Genomic DNA, 22,856 nt, shown 5'->3' with positions numbered 1-22,856 from the left:
GTCTGTCCGAGGCAAAGCCTGCCTCACCTTCCCCATCCCTGCCTCACCTTCCCCATCCCTGCCTCCTTGTCACTGGAAGCAGTGAGACCATCAGAACTGCTGGGAGCCAGGGCCCCCAAAGGAGCCCTTGCCGTCACCTCCTACAGTGTCTAAAGCTAGATTAGGAGTTGGGGGGGGGTGATGCTAGTTTTGATTCTAATTCTGGTTCTGCTATTGTGTGGGGATGGGGGATAGGACTGTACCCTGCCTTGGTGAGAAATATTCCTCTGCCAAGAGGGAGGTGCCATTGTCATGCCCCTCCCCCCACCCCACTATGTGCCCCCCCCCCCCCCCGCAACATCCCACACCCTCACTCCCCAAGCTGTGCAGTGGTGGAGTTCAATGTCCCCAGTTACACTGCTCATCTCACAGTGGGAAGCAGGTACCCCGCATTCTGAATAGTTGAGATCTCATGTTGGTGGTTTTTTCTTGTACACTTAGGAAGCAAGTAGCATGGCGATTTGACCCTTAGTTACGCAGTGCTGACTCAGGGTCAAAAGAAGCGAGCAGGCCGGGTGTGGGTGGTGCCCACCGTTATCCCAGCACTGGGGAAGCTGAGGCAAGTTCAAAACCAACCAGTGGAGTGCATATCCAGTGGGATGTGTGTGTCTCTGACTCTGTCTGTCTGTCTGCTGGTTCTCAGGTTTTAATTCAGGGCCTGGACACTGTCCCTGAGCTTTTGTGCTCAAGGCTAGCACTCTAGTACTTGAACCACAGCTCTACTTTCAGCTTTTTGCTGGTTAATTGGAGCTAAAAGTCTCATAGAATTTCCTGCCTAGGCTGGCTTTGAACCTTGATCCTCAGGTCTCAACCTGAGTAGCTAAGATTACAGGTGTGAGCCACCAATACCTGGCTACATATCCAGTTTGGGCTAGCATAGTGAGACACTGTATCAAAAAGAAACTCCCTTCCCCCTCAAAAAATTTACAAATAAATTAATTAGGAAAGGAAGAAAGAGAAGGGTCTGTGAGACCTGGAGAGATGTGGAAAGTCAGATCCCTGGAAGCAGACTTCTATTCCTTTATAATCCAAGTAAGAGAAACAAGTCAGTAAACAGAGAGAGGTGCTTATGTAAGAAAAAAAATAATCTAATAACCCATCTCCTATCTACACAGCCTAGAGGAGCCTGGGAGGGGCGGAGTCTAAGAGCTGCGTGGGTGTCCCCACTGAGGCTGAAGCCACAGGCTGCCCTGCCTCTAGGAGGAGGGGACAGGACATCTCAGGGAAGGCGGCTTGTCACTCTCCCTGGAGCAGCCTGGCAGGGAGGGAGACACCCAGAGAGAGCCACTGGCACAGGTTTTGCAATGGGGTGTGCAGAACCCTGGCTGGGACGTGCACAGTGTCTGCCTCTGCGGGCACAGCCCTGTGTAAGAGAGCTGTGAGCACTCAGTGCCGTGGGGCCGAGCCGACGGCTGCCCAACCTACAATGGATCTCATCAAGCAATGAAGCGAGGTTCAAGTCCCTGCTCACACATCTCGGGGAGATTCTTGGGCCTTGTGGTGGGCCTGGGCACGTTTCCTATCTTTTGGATCTGCTTCCTGGTACAACTAAACAGGCCCAGGCGGCGGAGGCTGTGTGAGCGGCCCATGGGTGCTTTGCCAAACTGGTAAACTCAGCCACATTCCAGGCTCCAGGCTGGCAGGGAAGCTGTGGGGGTGGGGGGTGAGTCTCCAGGGAGAGCATCAGGCCAGGCTCAAGCAGCAGGGTAGGATCGGAGACCTTCCTCCACCTTGAGGGACAGCAGAAACCAAGAAGATGGATGAGCAGGTGTTCAAAGGCGACCCGGACTGCCCTCATTCCATCTCCTTCTCGGGCAGTGGATTCCTCTCGTACTACCAGGCTGGGGCCGTGGACGCCTTGCGAGACCTGGCCCCCCGGATGCTGGACACTGCCTATCGCTTTGCAGGGACCTCGGCAGGTGCAGTGATCGCAGCCCTGGTGATTTGCGGGATTGAAATGGGTAAGGCCTGAGCCTCTGTTCGGGGCTCCCTGGAGAGAGATTTCTCCCCAGCACAGGAGCCACTGCGGGGGTTGGAGGGTTGGGAGGCAAGAAGGAAGGGGAGGGTTGGCAGGACCTGTGCCGGGTTGGCAACCTCAGAGCCGCAGAGGAGTGTGGACTGCTCTCCCTCTCGCTCAAGGTCTGTGGCTGTGAGCTGCCCTGGGCACCGGGGCTGGGAAGGGAGAGGCAGACTGTCTAATAGCCAGGTATGTGAAGTTGTGCCAAGACTCAGCCTTAAGAGGTGCAGGGCTGCTCTGGCCCCTTTTAAAATGCAAAATACTCTTAGAGACGCAACCTTTCTGATTGGTATCAGCTTGGTGAGGGTAGATGCTGAGAAAGAGGGAAACCCTGAAGTTAGAGGGTGAGGAGCAAGAAGCTGAGAACAAGAACCCAGGCAGAAGCCTGTGCTGGAGGCTCACCTGTAATCCTAGCTGTGCAGGAGGCAGGGATCTGGGCTTTGTGGTTTGAAGCCAGCCCCAGCTGAAAGTCTGTGAGACTCTTATTTCTAGTTAATCACCAGAAAAGTGGATATGACTCTGTGGCTCAAATGGTAGAGTCCTAGTCTTGAACACAAAGAGGCTCAGGGATAGTGTCCAGGCTCGGAGTTTCAGCCCCACAACCACCACCAACAACAAAGAAAAGTAGGAAGTAAGGTTGACATGGAAGTAGAGACCTGAGCAAAGGAACAAACTGTCTGCGGTCGCAGAGAAAGGACATTTTAGAGGCCTAGTTTTATAGAGCGGAGGAAGGTAGAGGAAGGCAAAGCCAGAGAAGCAGCTGAGCCAGTCAAATGGGCTATGGTCACAGCAGGTAGCTCTGCCCTGTGGTACTGGGAATTCAGCCTGGCAAGACACAGGCAATGCCCTTTCTATGCCTCAGTTTCTTCATCTGTAGAGGGAGATCCTGACAGAGCCTCATTTCCAGAGCTTATAGACCTGGACAGAGTGGGCTGGAGAGGGTGAGGCAGGAAGTAAATGAGGGATGAGTGCCCAGTGGAGTTTGTGTGATGCATGGCTGGTCATGAAGACAAAGACAGACCTTGCTAGAAGGTTGAGCTGGTGAGATCTCATGCTGGTAGAAGCTGCAGACAGATCATCTCCTGTGCAAGCAGCCGCTTCCCCTCCCACCTCTGCACTGGGGAGTTTTGGTTACAAAGCTCTCTTCTCAACCATGGGATTCCAACCACGGGAAATCTACAATATAGAATGGGAAATGTTTACTTGTTCCATGGCCCCAGCATCTCCCTCCCTCTCTCTCTCTCTCTCTTCTCTCTCTCTCTGCCAGGGTTCAAGGGTTCAATATCTTCTCCTCTGTGGAGTTCTCTGCAAGTGTGGCCCACTAAGCCAGGGCTTCAGGCGAGGCCTGGTGAGAGCCTATCCCTCCTCTAGGGTCTGCCCACTCTCCACTCTCCTCCTGCCTTTCCATCCAATTCTCAATCAGAATCTGAATAAGTTCACAGAACCTTCACCCTCTGATGCTGACTTGTTAGAATTCATCCAGTTCATTCAATATGATCACAAACCTACTTGGCCAGGCTGTGTTGGCCAAAGAGCACAGGGGAAGGGACAGGAAGTGAATCCCGTTGTGTGATCAAGGACCAGATTTTACATCGCTTATACTTATAGCAGAATGGCTCGTGCCTGCAGTCCTAGCTACTCAGGAGGCTGAGTTCTAAGGATTATGGTTCAAAGCCAGCCCAGGCATGAAAGTTTGTGAGACTCTTATTGCCAATTAACCACCAGAAAACTGGAAGTGGTGCTGTGGCTCAAAGTGATAGAGTGCTGGCCTTGAACTGAAGAACTCAGGGACAGTGCCCAGGGCCAGAGTTCAAGCCCCATGACAGAAAGGAAGAAAGGAAAGAAAGAAAGAAAGAAAGAAAGAAAGAAAGAAAGAAAGAAAGAAAGAAAGGAAGGAAGGAAGGAAGAAAGAAAGAAGGAAGGAAGGAAGAAAAAAAGAAAGAAAGAAAGAAAGATAGATATATGGGAGAGAGAGAGAGGAAGAAGATGAGGGAAGGGTGAACTGTGGGTACCTGCTACAGTCCAGTCATTTTACTGCCACATTATTTACTATTAACTACTCTCCCCTCATAGTAGGCCCTGTACTAAGTCTTTGATATATGTTAACTCATTCAGTCTTCACAACAACCCTACTAGGGGAAAACTGTCATTATCCCCATTTTACAGAGGAGGAAACTGAATCACGGCACACTTGACACACTAGCCTAAGGTCATGCAAATAGCACTTGGTCAAACTAGCTTTTATATCCTTGGCTCCTGGCAAAGCAGGGTGGGTGGGGGTTGCTACCCATGAGGATGGAGGGCTAGGGCTAGACGTTGCCCTGAGCAAGGCGAGGATATGTGGAGCTGAGGATATGTTGAGGAGAGTGTTGTAAGCAGAAGGAAAAGTGAGGCCTGTGAAATATCGCGAGAGTTAGGTCTCTGGCTATCTCATTCTCAGCACCACACTTTAGGTCACCCCATGAATGGGCATACCTGGTCTTGGTGGCAGAGAGCATCCTTGTTAGTGGCACAGAGTGTCATTCCAGGGTGGGTACTGTGTACTGTGTGACACCAAGCTAAGTTGTTCTCCCATGTGGCCAGATCAACATGACATCTAATAGGACATCTGAGTTCTAATTTCCCTACTAAGTCAAAGTCAGCTCTTGGCACTACCTAACTGGGAAGTTGTATGACCTTACAGAGACATATTTATATTGGATTGATTTTCTTTAGTTCCCATATCCTGATTGTGAGCCATGGTTTGAGTCTTCTGGATCTGGCCTACTTGAGACTGAGTAGTGGGACTTGAACTCATAGATTGGATGCTATCCCTGAGCTCTTTTCCCTCAAGGCTAGTGCTCTACCACAGTGAGCCACAGTGCCACTTCTGGTTTTCTTGTGGTTAATTGGATATAAGAGTCTCATGAACTTTTCCTGCCTAGGCTAGCTTGGAACTATGATCCTCAGATCTCAGCCTCCTGAGTAGCAAGGATTACAGGCGTGAGCCAGTGGCAATCCAGCTTTTTAAAAATTTTATTAATTTAATTTTTTATTATTATAAAGGCAATGTACAAAGGAGTTACCATCACATACGCCAGGTAAAGAGTGCATTTCATTTTTGGACTATGTCACTCCTTCCTTTCCTCTCCCAGTTTTTCCCTCTCATCTTCACCCACAAGTTGTATAGTTCATTTGCAACAATTAGTAAGTACCATTTGATAGAAGTATTTCTGAGGGTCTTAGAGTTTCCATTGCTAGGAGGAGTGGGTTCTGTTTCCTTTAGATCTATCTATTTTTAAACAAAATTCTTAAACACATGGCTCATGTCTGACCCCCCACCCCATGGCCTGGGGTGTGCCCTGTCCTTCTACTCCCAGCTTGGCAGCTTCTGTCCTGAGGCTGCTCACTTTCGGTGGCAGGTTAGATGGCAGCAGGCCCACCTTCTGATGTGTGTGCCTACTCCTGCAATGGGGAGGACATGTGTCAAAGCACCTAACATGGGGCCTAGTTCTCATCAGAGATGCAGTCAACGTTCATTGATTCATCCATTCCCCTGAGGGGAGGTTGTCTCCATAATAATCTCCAATTTAGGCAGGAGTAAGCACAATACATTGGCACAATACAAATCTTTTTCTTAGCTCAGAATGGATATTTGCTAGACTTGAAACTCCATCTCTACTTAAAGTACTACTTGGCCTCTTTCTCTATATAGAGTCCATGGCAAGTCCTCCTTCCCTCTCTTTCTTCTTGTTGTCTTCCCTCCTTCCCCTTGTTCCCTCCTCTTTTTCCCTTCCTCCTCATCTCCTCTCCTCCCATCCTTCCTTTTTCCCTTCCTCTCTCCCTTTTTATCCTTCCCTCTTCCCTTCCCTCTTTCCCTCCCTCCTTTCCTCTTTGCAGAGATACAAAGATACATAGCCAGATTCAATTCTACTTTGGCTCCAAGGAACTTACTATCTATTGAAACTCAGAGGCAGCCACCCCATAGTTCTAATGCCAGAAAGTTCCAATGTGGCATTAGGACATTAAAGGCATAAGGTGAGCCAACACCTCAGTCATGAAAGGCCTCATGGAAGGCGGAGTGGAGGGCAAACAGGTCTGGCAGGATCCTTGGCTTCTGACTGAGAAAGCCACATCATGGCGACGCTGGCTGAACACCTCCAGGTGGCGAATAGTGCAGGGCAACTAACACTGGGCTTCAGACAGGCAGTTTTTGGCTGAGCAGAGGCATCTCTGCTGGGAGAGTCACGCCTGGGGACAGGGAGAAGCTGTCCTTGGGGAAGCCCTGGAGGGCTGCTGCTGAGTGTCTGCATGGAGCACGGGGGCTGGGTGACCTGCAAACCCAGTGTCTTTGGACCATGGACTGAAACTCACAGGAAGCAAAGATCTCTTCCTAGCCAGGCAGCCAGTGCTCACACTTGTAATCCTAGTTTCTCTGGAGGCTGAGATCATAGGAGGGTGGTTTGAAGCCAGCCCAGGAAGAATAATTTGTGAGATTTATCTCCGATTAATCACCAAAACCCCACAAGTAGAGCTGTGGCTCAAGTGGTAGAGTAACTAGCCTTGAGTAACAAAGCCAAGGGATAACACTGGAAACCAAAACTAAAACCCTGGGTTCAAGCCCCAATACTGACAATAGAAAAAAAAAAATGTTTCTCTTGTGGTCCTGTGAGGAGGGGCCTGGCTCCTCCCTCCTCTAGCTCATCCCTGTGCCCAGCTCATGTTCCCCCACCAAAAAACAGGCTCTTTGGCTGTTTTTCTTGTACTTCTCTGTACCTTTGCTGAGTTTCCCCTTTCCCAGAGGTGCCACCCCACCCCATTCCTCTCCATCCTCAAGGCTTAACCTTATCCTTGGGATCTCCTGCAACAAAATGGAATCCACTTAGGAAAGCATCCTAGTCAAGAAGCCCACCCACTGGCTTCTGAGAACAAACCCCACACTTTTCTCATGCTTGACTTGCCTCCTACCTGGTGGTCTTCAGGTGGTATCTAGTAGGGGGAGTATAGGGGGCTCAGATCAGAGCCTACCCCAGCATCCACGCTGTCTCTCCTTCCCTTCCTTCTGTTTCCACTTGGAAGAGTGGCCTCCCTTTTGCTCACTGGCCAGTGGAGGAGACGTAGGCCTTTTCCTCTCATGGTCTTATCCTTAAACATGCTTCAGAGGCACTCGAAGTCACACTCCCAGGGGACTCTCAGCCCAGGCTCAGGGGACTGACTCCAATAAACAGTTTCCTTTCTTTAATTCCCTCCTAACCTCATTAAGCAGGTACTATCATTGTAATAGCTTTACAAATGAGAAAACAGGGATTTGGAAAGACTAAATGTTTCTCCAGATTTATACAACAGAACCCAACTGGGGTTTGTCTAAATTTTCTGGGCTCTGCCTCCACTCAAATCATGGCCTCAGAACTGACATTGCAGATAACACAGCGGCTTTCTCACCAAACACTGCAGGCCAGGAAGTCATCTGAACACTGGCCAAAGAAGTGAGATCAAACAGCTTGACAAATTCCTATCTTAATATAAAAATGGGACAGAAATGAAGTCATTGCCTGGCGGTTGTACCATGTACAACCATGTTAGCTCACTAAAGGAGCAGGTATTATACATATTTCAGTATTTTCAATATTTTCCTTAAACAATCCTTTGTGCTTTCATGTTAAGGCGTGATGACTAGAGGCTCTAGAAAAGCTCTGAACGTGCTAGTTACACAACAGAAGCACCCAACTGGAAAGCGTGTGTGTGTGTGTGTGTGTGTGTGTGTGTGTGTGTGTGTGTGTGTGTGTAAATAAGTGTATGTGCATACCAGTACTGAAGTTGAACTCAGGACCTTATGCTCTTCCTTGCCTTTTTTTACTCAAGGCTAGAGCACTACCACTTGAACCACATCTCTACTTCTGGCTTCTGCTGATTAATTAGAGATAAAAGTGTCTTGGACGGGCCGGGAGTTTGGCCTAGTGGTAGAGTGCTTGCCTAGCATGCACAAAGACCCGGGTTTGACTCCTTGGTACCACATACATAGAAAAATCCAGAAGTGGTGCTGAGGCTCAAGTGGTAGAGTTCTAGCCTTGAGAAAAATCCAAGGACAGTGCTCAGACCCCAAGCTTAAGCCCAGGACTGGCAAAAAAAAAAAGTGTCTTGGATTTATCTACTTGGGTGGGCATCCAACCACAATCCTCCGATCTCGGCCTCCGGTGTAGCTAGGTATGTGGCTGGACAGGGCTTTTTATCTAGAGCATTAGAGAGAGCAGACTTTCAGGGTGTGGTCTGGGGGGCTTTTTTCCAAAGGTGGTGTGGATCAACTCTAAAGGGTCCAGGACCTACTTGGCTTTAACTCAGAATTGCCATGTGTTCCATTGTTTATATATTAGCTTTCCATTTCAGATTTTTTTTTTGCCAGTTCTGGGCTTGAGCTCAGGGCCTGAGCACTGTCCTTGGACTTTCAAGGTTAGAGCTCTACCACTTGAGCCTAGCACCACTTCTGGCTTTTTTCTAGGTATGTGGTACCGAGGAATCGAACCCAGGTATTCGTGCATGCTAGGCAAGCACTCTACCACTAGGCCAAACTCCCGGCCCGTGACACTAGCTTTAAGCCTGCTTTTAATCCTGTGCAGGGTGTGGAAATCAGTTAATGCATAAGCCAGGGTTGTGTTGGCTGTCACTGTGAGGATAAACAGATGACAGTTGGAAAGACTGGGCAAACCACTAATGTTACAATAATTAATAATCATAATAATTCAGGTGGAGATTCTGACCTGCCATTGAGGACCAGGCAGGAGTAGCAGACTTCCAGACTATGCTTGCATGGATCCTGAGAATTGTCAGAGCTTTCCTGGGAATGCTCTTCTCAACAGAGCCTCCCCAGGGCTGCCGGGGCTTCCCGGTACACTCTACAGGGGCTGCCTGCCTGCAGGGGAAGGCGGCAGGCAGGTGCCTCCAGTGATTGGTTGAGCTAGAAGTTGTTGCTAGGTTACCAGTCCATGGAGACTGGGGCCTCACAGCCCCATCCTCCCCTGCCGATCTAGCTTGCACTGCAGATATAATTTAGGCACTCCGGATCCCAGTGGCCTGGCTTGTCAGCCAAGTGTCCATCTTTTCTACGATTTCTCACTTCGTAGGAGGCTAGATGGTGGTGGGGGAGGGAAGCTTCTGTTTTTAACCCCTTCGTGTCACCTTACAGAGCTATGCCTCTTTCTGGGCCTCAGTGTCCTTGGACTTCTGGAGTTCATTTATTTATTCATTATTTATACTTGCATTTATGTATATTAAGTGTCTACTTGTGATCCAGCACTATATTGAATATTAGAAGTTAACAGGCAGAGAAAATGTTTGTCCTAGTAAAGGGAGTGAACACTACACATTGAACCAAATAATATGCATCAAATTTATCCTCTTCCTCCCCTCCAATGACCTCTCTCTCTCTCTCTCTCTCTCTCTCTCTCTCTCTCTCTCTCTCTCTCTCTCTCTCTCTCCTTTCCTCCCTCCCTCCCTCCCTCCCTCCCTCCCTCCCTCCCTCCCTCTCTCTCTCTGTCTCACGTCTTGGGGCTTGAACTCAGGGCCTGGGCCTTGTCCTTGAGCCTCTGTGCACAAGAACAGTGCTCTACCGCTTGAGCCACAGCTCCACTTCTGGCTTTTCTGGGTAGTTTATTGGCGATAAGAGTCTCATGGACTTTTCTTCCTGGGCTAGTTTCAAACTGAGATCCTCAGAACTCAGCCTCCTGAGTTGCTAGGATTACAGGTGTGAACCACTGGCACCCAGCTCCTTCAATGATTTTTCTAGCTCCCTTTCTCCCCACTAACTCACAGTCTCCCCCCAAGTTGGCAGGTGATAGGATGTGCTTCTACCAACTGATTCATGGGTACTCTCAGTCCTTGCCTTTACTTTGTTTTGTTTTGCAATCGTAGTAGATCCCACACGGTGTTAGGGTAGACTCAGGCTACCACTGCTCCTGAAAGCCATCACCAAAACTTCCTATAGGCCAGTTTGTGTATGTGTGTGTGTGGGGGGCTGCTTATTGGTCCCAGGGTTTGAACTCAGGGACTGGGCCCTGTCGCTGAGCTTTTCTGTGCTCAAGGCTAGCACTCTACCTCTTGAGCCACACTGCCACTTCAAGCTTTTTGGTGGTTACTTGGAGATAGTAGTTTCATAGGCTTTCCTGCCTGTACTGCTTTGAACATTACTCAAGCGGAGAAAGGGGCGGGGCTATGGCTCAAGCAGTAGAGTGCTTGCTTATTAAGTTCAAGACTCTGAGTTCCAACCCTAGACCACTCGTGCTACCTCCCCTCTCCCAGGGGGAAAAAACAGCTTACTCTGTCTATATACTGGGCAAAATCATTGGACCCTGGTTAACTTATTTTATCTGAGCCTCAATTTCCTGATCTGTAAAATGGTAGAATCCCCATTTCAGCATCTTGTTGTCAGATGAAACATGATGGAACTTCTTGCTTAGCTCTTAACCCCAACTTCACTGGTGGAGTCCTGGATACCAGGCAAAGGCCCCATGCATCACCCAGTAAAGACTCACACTGGTGGCTCACGCCTCTAATCCTTGCTATTCAGGAGGCTGAGATCTGAGGATCGTGGCTCAAAGCCAGTTTGGATAGGAAAGTCTGTGAGACTCTTATCTCCAATTAATTTCAGAAAAAAAAAAAAGCCAGAAGTAGTAGTGTGGTAGAGTGCTAGACTGGAACTGAAGAAGCACAGGGACAATACTTAGGCCCTGAGTTCAAACCCTACGACTAGAAAAACAACAACAACAACAGCAACAAGAAAACCACTGCATCTGTGTCTTCCCAGCCATCTCATCTAGGACCCCAAGAATGTGGTCTGAGGTGGGGTTCCCTGCAGCAGTAGGGAGTTAGGAACAGGGGGATCCAGTGTCCCTTCAGCCTCTGTTTGATTGTTTGGAGCAGGATTCTCATGCTCAGCTCTGCCCTGGCATAGCTGGGGATCTGTGGAGACCAAGCCTCCTTCCATGCTGGGCTTTGCTGGTGGCACAGTGGCAGCAGATGCTACGTGAAAACTGTGCTGCTCTCCCGATCCAGCACTGAGGCCACCCCGATCCTCTCTGCTCCTCCCGCAGACGAGTACCTCAGAGTCCTGAACGTGGGTCTGGCTGAGGTGAAGAAGTCCTTCCTGGGCCCTTTGTCCCCATCCTGCAAGATGGTCCAGACCATGCGACGGTTTCTGTACCAGGCGCTGCCCGAGGACTCCTACAAGGTCACCACCGGGAAGCTTCACGTGGGCCTCACCCGCCTGGAGGACGGAGAAAGCGTGGTGGTCTCGGAGTTCAGGTCCAAGGAAGAGCTCATTGAGGCAAGGGGTCCTAGCCACAGCCCCCGTGGGCCCTGCCTGCCCCACCCTCCTCCTCTTTTCTGCTTCTCTAGCCCCTCCAGCATCTCTCCGTGCCAGGCTTAGTGCTAGATGGGATAGCACAGACAGACCCCAAACCACCCAGCCTGGGCACAGTAGCCCCAGCCCCAGGCCTGCTTCTGCCCCTCTTCCGCCCAGCCTCTGGCCTAATGCCTGAGCTCCCAAGATCCCCACGGAGGAGTCGGGGCATGGGTGCCATGGCTCCCACAGGGCTTGCCAACCCAGGTCATAGTGTGTGCCTTCTTGAATTACGATGTGTGCGAGAAGAGTCAGAGAGAGGGCCCCGCTCGCCCTTCCCCTGTCCTCCACTGGCCCTAGATAGAAGATGGAATCACCCCCACTCACCCCCCCCCCGTGCCGTGCTAAGCTCACTGGTGTGAGTCACACACAAAGCTGGTGAAGCTGGGTAGCCATCCCTCATGTCCACCCTTCTCCCTTCCTGAGACCTCAGCTCCAGCCCTGGCACTTTCCCTTAGCTTTTTTGATCAAGTCTAATGCTCTACCACCTGAGCCACACCTCCACTTCCAGCTTTTTGCTGGTTAGTTGAAGATAAGAGTCGCATAGACTCTCCTGCCCAGGCTAGCTTCAAATTTGGATCCTTAGATCTCAGCCTCCTGAGTAGCTAGGATTACAGGTGTGAGCCCCCAATACCTGCCTCACAGCGGTGTCTTTGATACCCCATCCTCACATCTACCAGTCACACTGGCCATACACATTGTACCCAAAGCAGCAGACCTGGGCCTTGTACCTGCTAGACCGCCTTCTGGGGTCTCCCTCCTACTCCCCTTCCTGCTTCTCCAAACTCCTCCCCCTAACCCTCCCTTCCTTCACTGCCTCCTGCCCTGCACTTCTCTTTTGGGGCCACCATGCCCAGAGGGGCCTTCCTGGAGGCCTGTCATCTGTGTACTGTCCCCTGCTACCCCTCCTCATCCTTGAGTGTTCCCAGAGGTGCTTATGTCACCCCCTGATCCTAGGGCCTGGCCCAGGACAGACACAGATTCTGGTTTGTGGACTGCTGGTATCAGCAGTGGACCTGGGGCCACTCAGTCCTCCTCAAGCTGCCTGCAGTTGACATTGAGGCTCTGCCCACCAGGCCAGTGCCTCCCCATTGGGCCTAAAGAAGCTGAGAAGGAGAGGAAAGCAGCCTGCAGGGGAGCTCTCCCATCCCAGCCCCAGGGCCTACGCCATCTCTAGCCCCATTTTCTCCCCAGGCTCTGTACTGCAGCTGCTTTGTTCCTGTCTACTGTGGCCTTATACCCCCCACGTACCGTGGAGTGGTAAGTGTTGGGCTGGGACCCAGAAGCACTTGGGGGAATCCCTGGGCCAACATTAGGGGGATGGTCTCTTGCTTTATGCAGAGTGGGGGACCCCAAAGAACCCTGTGAACCCCATCCCAACACAACTAAGATGGCTGGGAGTCCACTTAGGACTCACTCAGTGACCTTAGTCACTCATCCGCAAGATCCTCCGTCTGTCCGTCCTAAAGCCTCTCCTGACCTGCTGTCCCTTGGAGCCAGAGCCTCTGTGTAGGGGATCCAGATCCCAGATAAGTGTTTCTCCCTTGGCTCCCCCAGAGGTACATCGATGGGGGCTTCACGAGTATGCAACCCTGCTCCTTCTGGACAGACTCCATCACCATCTCCACCTTCAGCGGGCAGCAGGACATCTGTCCCCGGGACTGCCCCGCCATCTTCCATGACTTCCGCCTGTGCAATTTCTCCTTCCAGTTCTCCCTGGAGAACATCACCCGAATGACGCATGCATTGTTCCCCCCAGACCTGGTGGTAAGAGGTCGGGGGGGGGGAGAAAGGGCAGAGCGCAGGGGCGCTGAGAGCCACCAAGGGCCACGCAGGCTCCATCTGTGCCTCCTCCCCTCAACCCGTCTTGGGTCACTTCCTCTTGGATGGACTCCTGGCCTTGCTGCTATCTTCTTATGTCTAGGGATGAGCACCTGTCCTCTCCCAGCCTCAGTTTCCCCATGTGTAACAGGATAAAGTGAGAACAGTTGTGGGAATGTCACCAGACACGTCCTTGCTGAGAGTCAGTGAGCCAAAGCACCTGCTTTATGCTGTGCAGACCCTTTGTTGTTGCTAGTCCTGGGGCTTGAACTCAGGGCCTGAGCACTGTCCTTGGGTTTTCCTCAAGGTTAGTGCTCTGCCCTATGAGTCACATCACCACTTTCAGCTTTCTCTATGTATGTGGTACCAAGGAATCAAACCTGGGTCTTTGTGAATGCTAGACAAGCACTCTACCACTAGGCCAAACTCCTGGCCCCCAAACCCTGTGTGTGTGTGTGTGTGTGTGTGTGTGTGTGTGTGTGTGTGCCAGTCCTGGGACTTGAACTCAGCCTGGGCACTGTCCAGCACTCTACCACTTGAGCCACAGTACCACTTCTGGCTTTTTCTGTGTATGTGGTACCAAGGAACTGAACCTTTGTGCATGCTAGACAAGCACTCTACCACTCTACCATCAAGCCACACTGCTGGGCCAAACCTTTTTTTTTTTTTTTTTTTTTTTCAGAAGAATGGGAAGGGAAGAGAAGGGAAGGGCAGGGCAGGGCCTGCAATGGAGGCTAGGCAGAAAAGCCCAGGATATTTCTGTAAGCCGTTCCAGTCATACAGCTAGTAAGTGATGGCAGTGGGACTTGAACTCACACTCAGACTCGGCTCTTGGAGGACCCCACTGGCAAGGCATCCCCAGGTTTCAGCAAGGAGTGAGGAATGGGATGCTGGACAGGTTAATGGAGTACGGAGAATGGCTGCAATGGGAAGGGCCAGCAGCCTTGCTTATTGTCTGGTGTCTCTCAGATCTTACAGGAGTACTACTACCGGGGCTACGATGATACTGTCCTGTACCTGAGGAGGCTCAGTAAGTACCCTGTGGACCACAAGGGAGAGGCAGCTGAAAAGCGGGTTAAGGACAGGAAGTAGAGGGCAGCCGCCCACATGGGGTGGCTGGAGAAATGGAAATGGGGAGCAAGTCTCAACAGACTGTATCTCCCCACAGAAAGCAGGCTTTGGGTTAATTCATGAGACTATGATTAGGGCATTTATAGACACATATTTATGAATTAAAAATAAAACTGTGGGACTGGAGTGTAGGAAAAGCACTTGCCTAGCAAATGAAATGTCCTGGGTTTGATCCCCCGTACCCCCACCCCCCAAAAAGGCAAAATAAATAGAAAAACTGTGTTCAGGTAAAATATAGCTCAAATTCTCCAGCAGAATTTTATATTTTACTTCACCTCTTCCCATTTATCCTTTTTGTAATAAAGCCATATTGTTCAAGTAGAATTAGATGTGAATTGTTTATTCTTGTGCAGGACTTTGAGTGACATGTCAATCAACAGGTCAGACTGGAGAGATTGTCCAGTGCTGATTTGGGAAGGTGGCCCCTTAGCTGGTTTTCCTCTAGGCTTTATATCCTGGTAGGTGGATAGAAGGGTGGTTCTAAGGTGCATATTGAACACTCCAGGGTGGCCATGCAAATGTTTTTGTTAAAGGAAACAATGTTCCTTAGAACATGGCTTCAGATAAAGAGAACTTGGTCTCCAAAATTTTTCACTCTAATACCACACGATCTCTTGTGCTGGTCTTTTGGCATTTTTATAATAGTTCCTCACTGTTGTGTAAAAAAATTTATCATGCCTTTGAGTTTCCAAATATCCCTTTCTATAAATGATGCCATGGTGACCTCTATGTGTATGTAGCTTTAAAAACTGCCATGGGGGAGGGGTGAGATTAAGGATGGAATGAGATTTTCTTCCTAAAATATGTTCTACTTTTGCTTTCTTGTCCCCCCCCACCCTGCTTTTTACAACTCCCTTTATCCTGCCTCTTGACTTTCTCCTGGATCCTTTCTTTCATCAAATAGCCCAGAGGGGAAAGATTGCAGAGAACGGCAGAGTAGGGTGAGCTAAGGGAAACAAGTAATCTGTATGCCCTCCCCCAATCCCAAAGCTGTGTGATCTTAGGAAGGTCATTTGCTCTCTCGGAATCTTGGTTTCATAATCTGGTGTTTTTGTTTTTTAAGTATATCATGGCTCCTAGCAGAACCCAGGGAGCCTTGCTCATTTGGTCAATCTCCTGGGCCTCAGTTTGGAGCCCTCCTGAAGCCCACCTTGGAGTTTCACTGTGAGGGTGACAGAAGGCAAACCGGGACAGCCAGGCACCTATTCAGACCCAGCATCCACCTGTCCTCAGGACATCCTGGCCCTGTCCCACAGCCTCCTTTCCATCATAGGTACCCAGGGGACAGCTGTGAAAACCCAGCCCAAATGTCCAAACTGCGGATAGGCTGATGGGCATGGGGCGCATGGAACCCCAGCATGGGAGGAACTGGCCAGGGCCTTAGAGAGTCCTCCCCTCTCTCCTCTGTGGCTGCGTGCTGAGCCTCAAATTTCAGAGCAGACTCATCCCCTTTCCCCCCAACAAAGGCCCAGCCCAGCCATCTCCACAGCCATCTCCCTCCTTTGGGAATGTTTTCCCTCATCCTCTAGAATCAAGTCTTGAGGTTGGGTGGGGTACATGACAAGATGGGCCCTCCGAAGTCCTCTGGGAGCCCTGTGCCCTCCCCACCCTTCTGCCCGCCCACAGAGGGGGGTGGGCAATTTCACAAGAGTGACTGGCAGCCTTAAACCCTGGGATGACGCAGGTGCTGGAATCTCAGGCGTCCACCTCAAGCCATTGGCAGCTGCTGGGGAAGGTGGGTGTTACAATGGCCCGAAGCTGTCCAAAGGCCGACTGGCCAACCCGAGCAGACCCAGCTCCAATTGCAGTCTCCGCATCCTGCATCCCCATCCCGAGTGCGTGTGCACACGGGCGGCGCATCCCCTCCCTCCATGCCCTCTCCCAAACCATGGAGCCGGTCCCAGCCCCAGAACAGGAGCTCCTGACCCTGGGAGCACGCTTGCTCCCAGTCCCCACCTCAGGATCTGAGAGCAGCCTGACTGCTGCTTCAGCCTGGGGATCATCTCCAGCAGGAAGCTGCACCCCGAAACGTGTCACTCGAGCCTCCTCCCTCAATCAGGTTCTGGCACCCTTGGCCTCCTCCCTCCCCAGGGCTCAAATCCACCACGCAACTGCTGCACCCAGGCCAGCTGCTCTGCGAACTCACCCCCTGCAGCAGCACTGCCCGAGGGAAAGGCACTGCTGGCTGGCACACCTGACCCCCACATCTTGCCACACATGTGGACGTGGGCGGGTGAGGCTGAGGCTCAGGGACACAGTGTCCGAAGTACCCACTTGGCACCAGGCATTCTCCCTCCTCCTTCCCTTTCACAATCTGATAAGTCTCTGTCTCTCTGTCTCTCTCTCTCTCTCTCTCTCTCTCTCTCTCTCTCTCTCTCTCTCTCTCTCTCTCTCTCTCTCACACACACACACACACACACACCCCTATTGAATCATCACTGAAATCAAGGCAGAAGTGGAGCTATGGCACAAGTGGTAGAGGACTAGCTTGAACAAAAGAAGCTCAAGGGCAGTGCCCAGAGTCCAGAGTCTGGAGTTCAAGCCCAAGGACTGGCAAATAGAAAGAAAGGAGAAAAAAGAAAGGAAGAAAAAGAAAAAAGGAAGGAAAAGAGAGGGAAGGAAGGAAGGAAGGAAGGAAGGAAGGAAGGAAGGAAGGAAGGAAGAAAGGAAGGAAGGAAGGAAGAGGGGCCACTTTTTGCAAGTGCCAAGGTTTGGTTATCATCACGTGTGACGTAGGCTGTTGCTTTTTCTAGATGCTGCTTACCTCAACTCTCCCTCCAAGAGAGTGCTCTTCCCCCGGGTGGAGGTGTACTGCCAGATAGAACTTGCCCTTGACCACAAGTGTCCTGAACACAATCAACCAAGCCCACAAGCACAGCAGGCCAGCCTGGGAGGATGCTCACAGCTTCCCACACAGGAGACCCCCAGTGGGGATGGAGACGCTGACCACTTACCTGGGTTCCCACCTGGGGAGATACCCACATCCACGTGTGAGCAGCCCACAGGATCACTGGCTTCACGCCCTGTCTTTTCATCCAAGCAGCCACCCCCGTCACCCCTGGCCTCATGTGACGTGCCACCTGCATCGCCCTCAGCACTGCACTTGCCACCCGCCCCCCCACCTGAGCTGTCACCTGCGTCACCTCCACAGCAGATACAGCCACCTGGACTTCTGCCCCAACCCCCACCCTCCCAAGGGTCCACGTCAGCCAGGCTGCCCCTGGGGCCCTCAGCTGTGAGGTCACCTCAACCAACACCCCAAGATTCTCCTTCAGCGTCACCAAACCAGCCACGTGTGGAGAAGGTGTGCCCAGAACAATGCCAAGGTACAGACCCTCTTGACTTGGTTTTATTACATTTGCTATCCTCTGAGAGTGGATGGTGGCCTTGGCCATTGGCTCTAGGGGCTCCGCTGAGTGAGTCCGGGCCACCATCAGGGGGCAGTGTAATAACCCCTGGTTCCTAGACATGGGGACAGCAGAAAGGCGTGGAGAGACACTGGGGATTGGATCCCTTTTCTACTCATTCATTTGCATTGCATTTCCAAGTGCATACAGATTGTCACCAAATACAGATACTTGAGAAGCACCAATGTAGCTACTGATGCTGGAAACACAAGAAAGCAGGTCCAGATGGGCACTGTTGGCTCATGTCTATAATCCTAGCTAGTCAGAAGACTGAGAGCTGAGGATTGCGGGTCAGCACTTCTGGTTTCAGCCTAGGCAGGAAAGTTTGTGAGACTGTCTCCAACTCACCATCAGAAAACAGGAAGTGGAGTTGTGGCTCAAAGTGGTAGAGCACTAGCCTTGAGGGAAAGAGCTCAGGACAACACCTAGGCTCCGAGTTCAAGCCCTCTCTCTCTCTCTCTCTCTCTCTCTCTCTCTCTCTCTCTCTCTCACACACACACACACACACACACACACACACACACACACACACACCACCACCACCACCAACAACAACAACAGACAAGAACATCCCCACACTTTGGACAGCAACCACACTCCCAGGAGACACTGAACAATATTGGGAGATATTTGTAGTTGCTATCTGGTGGGTGGAGGCCAGTGGGGCCGCTAAACTCTCCTGCCATGCACAGGCTCGTCCTCATGACATAGAGTGCGCTGTCTTTTCAGGACAGTGACTCTGGTTAAAGAACCCATATAGTCTACCAGGGAGACCCACCAGCAACATCTCTGGGCACCCATGGGAACTGGGCAGAGGAGACCCTTCTGGGAGTCAATGATGCCAATTGTTATTGATGGCTAGGGTGGTATTGGAGAAAGGGGGCATTGTGAAAAGTTCCAGAAAAATCCATAAGCAAAGAGATGCTTAAGCCCCACAGCAAATAGAATCAGGACAGCCAAGGACATCCAAGAAGTTTCTGATGGAAGAATTTAAGGTAAAAGAATCTAAATACATTTTATAGCACTTGCATTTACATATGCTAACTAATTCATAGCTAGTTATTATATTGCATAATCATATAATTAGGCGTTGATTATGTAACATAATAATTAGTCGTCATATGTACACATCCTATGCTTGTTAAAAGATGCAAAGACCTTGCTTCCCACTGGACAACAATGGCTTGTGCTTATAATCCTGGGACTCAGCAGCCTGAGATCCAGAGTTTTACATTTCGAAGCCGATCTGAATAGACAAATCTACTAGCCTCCATCTCTAATTAACCAGCAAAATGCTAAGCTGGAGGTGTAGCTCAAGAGGAAATGCATCAAGCAAGCAAGCAGATCAAGTAGGAGTCTCTGAGTTTCAGCCTTCGTACTGCCAAGAGGGAGAGAGGGAGACAGACAGAGGCAGAGACAGAAGGGCAGAGAGAGGACAATGGCTATAAAGCTATGGATATTCTCTGTTCTGAAAGGAAAGAAGCAGTGTTTCCTGCAGCCTCAGGTGGGAGCTGGGCCTCTGCAGAGCATGTTTCTGGAAGGTTCCCCCAATTTATGCTCACAGAAGTCAGCTCCGCTCTGGGCTTAACCCTGAGAAGCTGCCCCAGGCTTCTTTACAGCCATTACGAGTACCTCCCCCCATCTTCCTGGACCTTCCTTCTGGCTGCAGGGTCTCCAGCTTCTTCACATCCAAAATGTCAGGGTGCCACCCCGCCTCCAGCCCTGAGGAAGGATACAGGCAGCAAGCTTCACGCCAGGTAAGCTTCTCCCTCTCTCCCTCCCTCCTTCCCTCCTTCCACACATAATTTCACCTATGACATTTTTTTTGCCAGTCCTGGGGCTTGAACTCAGGGCCTGAGCACTGTCCTTGGGCTTTCTCAAGGATAGCGCTCTACCACAGCACCACTTCTGGCTTTTCTATGTATGTGGTGCTGAGGAATCGAACCTGGATCACCAAGCATGCTAGTCAAGCACTCTACCACTAGGCCAAACTCCCAGCCCCTTATGACATATTGTTTTTGGTCAGAGTTGGTGTACATTTAATCATTTTGACCTTAGACCATTGGATTTAACACCATTCTGTGCTGTGCTCACATGACTTAAACCCGCCCTGCATTCACATGGCTGTGACCCGGCTGGGCCTGGCGCTCCTGGGGTGGGTGTCCCCTGAGAGTCAGTGGGGGGCTCGCTGGTGCGCAGGCCTGGGTGCCTGGCCTGGGGCTCATGCGCCCCCCACAAACCATGGTCTCTGTGTCCAGGCCGAGCGCTGCCGCAGACGCCAACTGGGTGAAGAAAGTGTTCCAGAAGAGCAAGCAGAAGACCAGCGGCTCCCAGAAATGCTTCCCCCGCCACCCCCGGGCCCCCAAACCAGCCAGCAAAGCGCAGTGAGCATGATTCCCTGGGCCTAAGTCCCCCAGGGGGAGCCGGGACCTGCCTGTCCTCTGGAACAGTCCAAGAAGTATGGGAGAGTGGGGAGGTGGGGGAAAGGCACCAGGCCTTGGTGACAGCCCCTGCTCTGCCAGCCTCACCAGGGGCATTTCCTCAGGACACACAGTGGCTCTGATCTGCCAGGGGCGGGGGTACCACCGAGAATGTCGTACGATTACTACAGAAGAGCAGCCTTGGTTCATGCCTGCAATTCTAACTTTTCAAGAGACAGAACTAGAAGGGTGGTGGTTGAAGCCAGCCCCGGCAGGAGCTCCTCTTATTTCCAATAAACCACTCAGGAAAAGGTGGAAATGGTGCTGTGCCTCAAGTGACAGAGCACTAGCCTTGAGCAAAAGAAGGTCAGAACCAGCGCCCCAGCCCCCACTTCAGGCCCTGGGACTGGCAAAAAAATAAGTAACAGCAGATTTTTGGTTTTTTTTTTAATTTTTAAACGTTCCTCTATCTTTTGCCTGGACTAGCTCAGATATGAGCCTCCTACCTGGTCTCCGGAGTAGCAGGGACCACAGGGGTGAACTTCCATGCCCAGCCCATTATCTCTACTGCAGCTCAACATCTGTGCCTTAAAGAAACATGATCCATTTGTTTGTTGTTATAAACCTGATTGTCTGCAGGATAAGTAACTGTATTGCTTTCTCTGGTCTTTAAAACAGCCTACACCACGGCACAGGGTGTATTCTTCAGGGAGAAGCACAAAGGCCATATAAAGTAGTGTTATTGACATGAACTCCAAGAAATGGAAACAAGAGGGTTTTTTTTTCTTCTTCTTCCTTGCTCTTTTTGTCTTGTTTGTTCATTGGGAAGGTAAGAGAGGTGCACAGAAATGAAAGGACAAGGGATGAAGAAAAGTAGCAATAGTACTCCCTAGATACTATGTTGAAAATGAATGAAATTATGGATGGAGATGGGAGGGAAAACCAGGGAGAGAGGGGAAAGGTGACTTTGTCCAAATCACCTTTATAATAACAACTTGAAAAGTTTAAATACTTTTTTTTAATTTTAGAAAATAAACAAGAAAGGCTGGGAATGTGGCTTATTGATAAAGGGCTTGCCTAGCCTTCAGGGTTCAATTCCCGAGTACCACATAAACAGAAAAAGCCAGAAGTGGCACTTCTGTGGCTCAAGTAGTAGAGTGCCAGCCTAGAGCTAGCTCAGGTACAATGCCAAGGCCAAGTTCAAGCCCCATGACAATAACAAGAATAATAAAAGTAAAAGGAGGGCAATAATAAAATAGACACCGTTAAAAAAAAGCATACATTCATTGTAAAAAAAAAAAACAAAACTCCAAGTTTAGAAATAGAAAGTAAAAAAACACCAGAAACCCCTCCAGCTAGATGTTAATATTTTGGCAAACACTGAAGTTTTTTATTTTTCTGCTATTTTTCCTGTCCTGGGCCCAGGCCCTATCATGTGTTTTTTGGGCCAAAGGACAGCACTTAGGCCCAGAGTTCAAGCCCCAGGACTGGCCAAAAAAAAAAATATATATATATATATATGTGTGTGTGTGTGTGTGTGTGTGTGTGTGTGTGTGTGTGTGTGTGTGTGAAAGCTGGAAGTAGAACTGTGGTTCAAGTGATTAAGTACTAGTCTTTTTTTTTTTTTTTTTTTTGGCCAGTCCTGGGGCATGAACTCAGGGCCTGGGCACTGTTTTGGAGTTTTCTCAAGGCTACAGCTCTACCACATGAGCCAAAGCACCACTTCTGGCTTTTTCTGTGTACATTGCATTGAGGAACGAACCCAGGTCTTTGTGCATGCTAGGCAAGCACTCTATCACCAGGCCACACTCCTGGCCCCTACTTCCAACTTTTTTTTTTTTTTTAATTCTTTCTTTTTTATTTATTTATTTATTTTATTTATTTTGCCAGTCCTGGGCTTGAGCTCAGGGCCTGAGCACTGTCCTTGGACTTTCTCAAGGCTAGAGCTCTACCACTTGAGCCTCAGCACCACTTCCAGCTTTTTTCTATGTATGTGGTACCGAGGAATTGAACCCGGGTCTTCATGCATGCTAGGCAAGCACTTTAACCACTAGGCCAAACTCCCGGCCCCATACTTCCAACTTTTTGTGGTTCACTAAATATAAGAGTATCATGGAATTTCCTAGCCAGGCTGGTTTTAAACCATGGTCCTCAGATCTCAGCCTCCTGAATAGCTACGATTGTAGGCATGAGTCCATAAATTTTTCCAATTCAGTGTTTCTAACCTTCTGCTCAATGTCTTCATGACCACAGCAGGCACACTTCTGGTTGTATCTTTCTAGAATGGTCTTTCTAGAAGCCTGTGCTTCTTTTTTCTTTTTTCTTTTTCTTTCTTTCTTTGTGTGTGTGTGTGTGTGTGTGTGTGTGTGTGTGTGTGTGTGTGTGTGTGTGTGTGTGATGGAGCATGAACTCTGGGCCTGGGTATTGTCCATGAGCTCTTCAGCTCAAGGCTACCACCCTACCTTTGACTCAGCCCCACTTCCCATTTTCTAGAGGTTAATTGGAGATAAGAGTCTCAGGTCCTTTTGTGCCCGGGCTGGCTTTGAACCTTGATCCTCAGATCTCAGCCTCCTGAGTAGCTAGGATTACAGGCATAAGCCACCGTGTCCAGCCGGAGAGTTTCTATGCATGTTGTAACACCGTCCCCCACT

The 22,856-nt window shown here is 50.2% G+C and overlaps 1 protein-coding gene across 1 annotated transcript; it reads left to right on the top strand.

The window, feature by feature from the left end:
- Nucleotides 1–1,276: 1,276 nt before the first annotated feature.
- Nucleotides 1,277–20,173, top strand: Pnpla1 (patatin like domain 1, omega-hydroxyceramide transacylase). The gene is made up of 8 exons (XM_090355319.1): nucleotides 1,277–2,000; nucleotides 11,119–11,351; nucleotides 12,621–12,686; nucleotides 12,984–13,193; nucleotides 14,217–14,277; nucleotides 17,132–17,704; nucleotides 19,455–19,542; nucleotides 20,044–20,173. The coding sequence occupies exons 1-8, from the start codon at nucleotides 1,796–1,798 to the stop codon at nucleotides 20,171–20,173; spliced, it is 1,566 nt and encodes a 521-aa protein (XP_090211445.1). The 5' UTR covers nucleotides 1,277–1,795.
- Nucleotides 20,174–22,856: the final 2,683 nt, after the last annotated feature.

Source organism: Megascapheus bottae, chromosome 22, assembly GCF_031878675.1.
Source record: "Megascapheus bottae isolate mThoBot1 chromosome 22, mThoBot2.hap1, whole genome shotgun sequence".
Classification (NCBI taxonomy): domain Eukaryota; kingdom Metazoa; phylum Chordata; class Mammalia; order Rodentia; family Geomyidae; genus Megascapheus; species Megascapheus bottae.
This window is presented reverse-complemented; position numbering and strand designations above follow the sequence as displayed.